Source organism: Neltuma alba, unplaced genomic scaffold (genome assembly GCF_004799145.2).
Source record: "Neltuma alba isolate B1F8T4 unplaced genomic scaffold, ASM479914v2 tig00010544_pilon, whole genome shotgun sequence".
NCBI classification, from domain to species: Eukaryota; Viridiplantae; Streptophyta; class Magnoliopsida; order Fabales; family Fabaceae; genus Neltuma; species Neltuma alba.
The window spans coordinates 1-6,093 of NW_021635413.1; the positions used below are offsets into that span (position 1 = coordinate 1).

Consider the following 6,093-nt stretch of genomic DNA (forward strand, 5'->3'; position numbering starts at 1 on the left):
ATATTTTCAATTTTGCTTTAATTTCTCGGTATTATTTAGTATTAATTTGCATGGAATTTTAGATTCTATTTTAAATTATTTTGATTTAACAAATAAAATAAAATAGATATAAGTGATAAGTAATTAGGAAGTGTTTAGTAGTTTAACATTTATATATTAAAATTTCTAATTTTGAATAAAACAGATACAAGAAGTTAGAATTATAATTATCTGTATATGCAAATTATTTTTTGGGCCATAAACAAAATTGGTTAATCTGGCTAGTTTTAGAAATAAATAAACAACTATAAAGATTTTTTATTTATATTTAATTTATTATCATATTTATAACTCATATTTGATATTTATGCTTTGTGGTCAGGGTCATGTTAATCGATATCTCCCTACCCGTGGCTTTCCATGGAATATGTTATTTATTTAGCTTTTTGAAAACTTTCACTTCTCATTATCATGATCTCAATCGCCTCAAAATTTATGGCCACGTGAAGAATCGTGATATCATCTCCCATGTTGAATAAAATTGCAATTAAAGAAGTGTTTGGATGAAACCAAACCATGAATTAAAGAATAGCTTCTAGAGAATAGATTTAGGGAGAATAGATTTTGTGAAAAAGTGATTCTGAGAAGTGAAAGTGTTTGGATAGTTGTTATCAGAAGCACTTTTTATATATACAATTTACTAAAAAAGGCATAAGTTAATATGATAATTATATAAAGATAGATTTTATGATATATTTTAATTTAAAGGAATAAAATTGTTAATAATATATTTTTTTACCAGTATAATTAATAGTACATAAGATAATATAATTAATAAATAATTAGTATGTGTATATATATTTATAATTATAAAAAAATAATTAAGGGATGTTAAAGTCATATTATTATTGAGATCTACTCTGACAGGTATAATCATACTCTCCAATTTGAGCCAGAAGCAGAATGGATTCATTTCTCCTGAAACCATGGTTTTGAGCCCCAAAACCATGATTTTGGCCCAAATCATGGTTTCGGATTATTTCTCCAAAATTGATGCTGCTTGGGTGAGATGTCACCCAAACCATATTTTGGGGGCACCCAAACAGGCCTTAAGTGGGAAGTTAAGATAACTTCCATAACCTTTTATCTTTCTCTGCTTTCTCATTTTTTTTTAATTTTTATTTTTCATTTTTTTTTGTTAAAGGCGCGATTCCTATCAGAAAGTTAGATTTTTTCAAAACTTTTTAAATTTGAATTTTAAATCATATATGAGAAGCGTTAGTGATTAGCTGTAAATAGTTGTAATTAGCACGTGGTTATTATAACAAAATCTTGACAGCTGTAATTACTGGAGTTACTTATGGCCTGCATATCTCTGTACACTTGAGTATTTTCAGTATAAATATACAATGATTCTCTAGTGAATCATTAAGTCACAAAACCCAAATTTCCAATTCATATTATCTCTTTCACTTGGTGTCGCAATCGCCTATCTCTTTTTTCCTCTCATGGCTTCCTCACCGATCCTGAGTACTTCTTCTGCACCTTCTCTTCCTAGACTCTTGTCTTTTGTTCCTTCTTCTTCATTTGGATATTCGTGTAGAAGAAGGATAGATAACTATTGAGCCACCAATAATTTTTTAACATTATAATACAAAACAAAATATAAGTTAACTCTTTTATTTTGGTTTCAACTTGTGACAACAATTTATCTGAGAATAATAAATCTTGATAAGAAATGACAAGTCTAAACTTGAGATTAATATGATATTTCTTCTTGATATAACATAAAATAATGTGTGAATTAATTAAAAATGATAACAATTTATTTAGAAATGATAAGTCTTGATTGTGTATGTGAATTAATTAAAAATGATAATAACTTATTTAGAACTGATAAGTCTTGATTGTGAAATGACAAGTCTAGATTTGAGATTAACAATATCATTTTTAATTAATTCACATGTTATTTTACGTTATGTATCAGTAAAAAAATGTCTTGTTAATATCAAGTTTAAACTTGTTATTTTCTAATTAATACTTGTTATTTTTAGATAAATTATTGTCATTTTTAATTAATTCAAATGTTATTTCACGTTATGTATCAAGAAAAAATGCCTTGTTAATTTTAAGTTTAGACTTGTTATTTTCGGATAAATTGTTATCATTTTTAATATTTACTTGTTATTTCATGTTATGTATCAAGAAAAAATGCCTTGTTAATTTTAAGTTTAGACTTGTTATTTTCGGATAAATTGTTATCATTTTTAATTAATTTACTTGTTATTTCATGTTATGTATCAGGAAAAAAAGTCTTGTTAATCTCAAGTTTAGATTTGTCACTTTCTAACCAAAACTTGTTATCATTTTTAATTAATTCACATGTTATTTCATGTTATGTATAAGAAAAAACGTCTTGTTAATCTTAAGTTTAGATTGATCATTTTTAATCAAGACTTGTCATTCCCAGATAAATTGTCATCATTCTTAATTAATTCACATGTTATTGCACGTTATATATAAGTAAAAAATGCCTTATTAATCTCAAGTTTAGACTTGTTATTTCTCAATCAAGACTTATTATTCTCAAATAAATTGTTGTCACGAGTTGGAGTCAGAGTAAAAGAGTTAACTTATATATATATATATATATATTGCAGTATAAGTCACTTATTTCTTTGGTTGGCCCAAATGACCATGGTATAGTAGGATCAAAGTCCACCCCACCACTTTTCTCAAAATAATTTCCCATGGCAAAAAAAAAAAAAAAAAGAACTTGCTGCTAGAAAAGAAAACCCTACCGACAACCACCATGCTGATGACGGATGTGGAGTCGGTACACTGCCATTAGCGAGGGTTGCCGACGGTGGCCTTCAATGAGGAGTTGAAGTTTTTAAAATAAAAAAATAAAGGGGTATTTTTGTCATTTCATTTGAATTTCAAAAATTTCAATTTGGGTTTACATCCTTTCTTATCATTTTCAACCTTCAACTTCTTGAATTAGGACTTCATAATTTCTAATTATTTTTATTTATTCATAAGGATATTATATAAAAATAAGCTTATATTTTTTCAATTATTTATCAAAGAGCCAAGGCTCTTTTTTTAAAGAAATACAATGAGATTTTAAAAAATTAATTATAAAATACATTTTAAAAGTTATTATTTTTTATTTTAAAATATATCATTATAAACTGTTTAGAGTGTTATTGAGATTTTTTACTAATTATTTTTTATTCTCATTATAATTCAGGAAAATTGGGGATAAATACCCCATTGAGAAATTAATTTGCAAATGGGACCTAGGAATATCAGTTGCACATAAAGAAGATCAGTTGCATACAAGAAAGATCAGTTGCACACTATTAAAGATCAGTTGCACGCATATGGAAGATCAGTTGCACAAAAACAAAAGATTACTTGCAAGTTTACCTACACAAATTCTTTAGGTCTCATTTGTCAATTAATTTCTAAATAGGGTATTTTCTCTAAATTTTCTCTTATAATTCTCTCTTTTTTAAGAAAAAAGGGGGAGGTTGATAGGGAAAGAAAAACAGTGGAAGCAGAGGAATAAGAAAGACTGGGTATGCAGTTGTAGGAAGCTCACATGAAGTCCTATCCTACTCTGTCTTTTATTATAAAATCTTTTTAACTAAATTGCGCAGTTTAAGAAAACAGTTAAAATTAGTTAAAAGTAATTAATGTATAGTAAATATAATTTTTTTCAAATATACCCCCATATATAAATGGGTAGATGTGAAAGTAATAGTAAGATAAATGAAAAAGAGAACGTATTAAATACATTAAAATAAGAGTAAAATAGGTAATAATGTATTAAATGTTCAGACAAATTCAAAAATAATCTTAAAAAAACGACAAACCTATTCAAAAAATATGATCTTATGACAAGAAACAGAAAGAGTACCTATTTATTGTCAGCAAGAGTACATAAACTCCTTATAATTTATTTCTCTTATTCAGAATATAAGTTTGATTTAACAAAATTGCTGCAAAAAAATTGTACAAAATATGCAAATAAGAAAAATTATTAAATACTTTGCATATTATCAAACTGAATTTATATTTTAAAATAGTTGGCAAAAAAATTTATATTTTAAAATAGGCTATGTTAAGATTTAAAAAGAAAAAAGAAAAAAAAAACCCTTCATCATGTCTTTTTGCTTCTGAAATTGTGCTGCGTTCAGATGGCACATCACATCGGCACATGACTCAAAAAATATTTCTCTGCTCAAGCATTTATTGATGAGATCATCAAGAGTCTAAACCTGTTGTAACTGGGATCGTAGGAGGGAATGGGCGTTGAGATCTTTAACAAATACTTTTCAACCTTCGAGCCTTTCCTGTCAAAACCTTCATTCGAAAACCAAAGAGAAGTCGAAAACACAATGAGCGACCGGATTAGCAACCTGCCGGACTCGTTGCTTCTCCATATTTTGTCTTCTAAATCTCTTAAAACCAACGATGTTGTTGCGACATCCCTCTTGTCAAAGAGATGGAGATCTCTTTGGTACTCCATTCCCAAGCTTGAGTTTCACGATGCACTCTCATGTAGTTATGAATTCTTTCTTCCATTTATAGACGCTACGCTCATCTTAGTTTATCTCAAATCTGTCAAAATGTTCTCTCTCCAGTGTGACTTTCATGATCTGCCCCCTCATAAGGTTGACATTTGGGTCAACGCTGTGATCAAGAGCAAACTTGAGCATCTGAATTTATGGTTTAACAGTGAATTTGGTTATACAGTTAAGCCGTTGCCCTCTACCATTTTCAAATGCAGTACCATTAGGATCTTAAAGTTGGTTAGGGTGAAGTTGAGTAAACTTTCTACTGTTAATCTGCCATCCCTTAAGGCCTTGCATATGATGTCCGTTGAGTTCTCGGATGCTGAAAGTTTAGAAATGCTTCTTTCTGAATGTGTTCGTCTTCAAGAATTACTGCTACTGGATGTGGATTTACCTGATTATGAGGATACGAAGCTGGACATTGGAAGGCTTCATCACTTGGTTATTGCAGAGGTTCCAGAAAATCTATTCCAAATAGAACTGTTTTCCAATGTTACATTTCTAAGCTTAAAGGAGGTAATGAATGACTCACTATGAGTAGTTTTTTTTAGTCATTCTTTAATTATTATATATCCATTTTTTCCCATTAATTTGGCCTGGTCTTTCCTCATGCAGTATGATTTTTCTCCCGATGATCATGATATTCCAACATTTTGCAGTTTGACCCATCTGGAAATTGATTTATTAACTCAGAATGGGTGGAGTAATATAGTCAGTTGTCTCCCAGGTTTCCCCAAGCTTGAAACTTTCATAATTCGTGAGGTTTGAAAAATCAAATAGAATCTGTTTTTTACTTTCCGCAGTTTGGTTTTCCAAGTTACAAAACTCTTGTGTGGCCAGCAGGATCTTATGGGGTTGGATTGGTCAATGGAACCAAGTCCTGATGAAGTTCCTCCATGCGTGTCATCACACCTGAAAGCTTTCGCTCTCAAGGGCTTTAACTTCTTGAAAAGTGAGTTTGAACTTGTCGGATTTATATTGAAGCATGCGACAGTTTTGAGGTCTGTGATCATTAAGACTTATGATTATCCAAGTCCAAGAGTCTAAGAGACAGGAATTGCTGGGAATATTATCGTCATACCCCAAATGTTCCCAGAATTGTAGGCTTTTTGTTGATGTTCCTGCCAAAAGCATACTCCTCTGGTACTATTTATAGGGCAGAGAGAGAAGGTTTTTTTTGGTCCTATTTATAAGTCATTTCATTAACTTTTCAGTGTGAATGTACTATTTGTCCTTCATTTATTATAGTATAAATAGTATTTTTTTTAAAGGAGTATATATTAAATAGGGGTAAAGTTGGAAAGTTGTTATATTTTAATGGAGAGTTAATGCAGTTTAAGGTTTTCCTTGGTCTGTGTGAAACATGTTGGAAGTGTCTTATAAATAGGACCAGAGGAGTATATCAGAAGGTGTATATTAAATTAGTTGAAGAAAAGGATTTCAGTTACTACCTCGACGTTTAGCTGGTATATTACTCCATGCTGTTTTCCCTATTACATGTATAAAAGGCTTATGGAACTGCTTATCTTGA

The 6,093-nt window shown here is 29.8% G+C and overlaps 1 protein-coding gene across 1 annotated transcript; it reads left to right on the top strand.

Moving 5' to 3' along the window:
- Window positions 1–4,385: 4,385 nt before the first annotated feature.
- LOC114756931 (F-box/FBD/LRR-repeat protein At4g26340-like) lies at window positions 4,386–5,609 on the top strand. Its single transcript, XM_028945900.1, has 3 exons — window positions 4,386–5,078; window positions 5,178–5,324; window positions 5,406–5,609. The coding sequence occupies exons 1-3, from the start codon at window positions 4,386–4,388 to the stop codon at window positions 5,607–5,609; spliced, it is 1,044 nt and encodes a 347-aa protein (XP_028801733.1).
- Window positions 5,610–6,093: the final 484 nt, after the last annotated feature.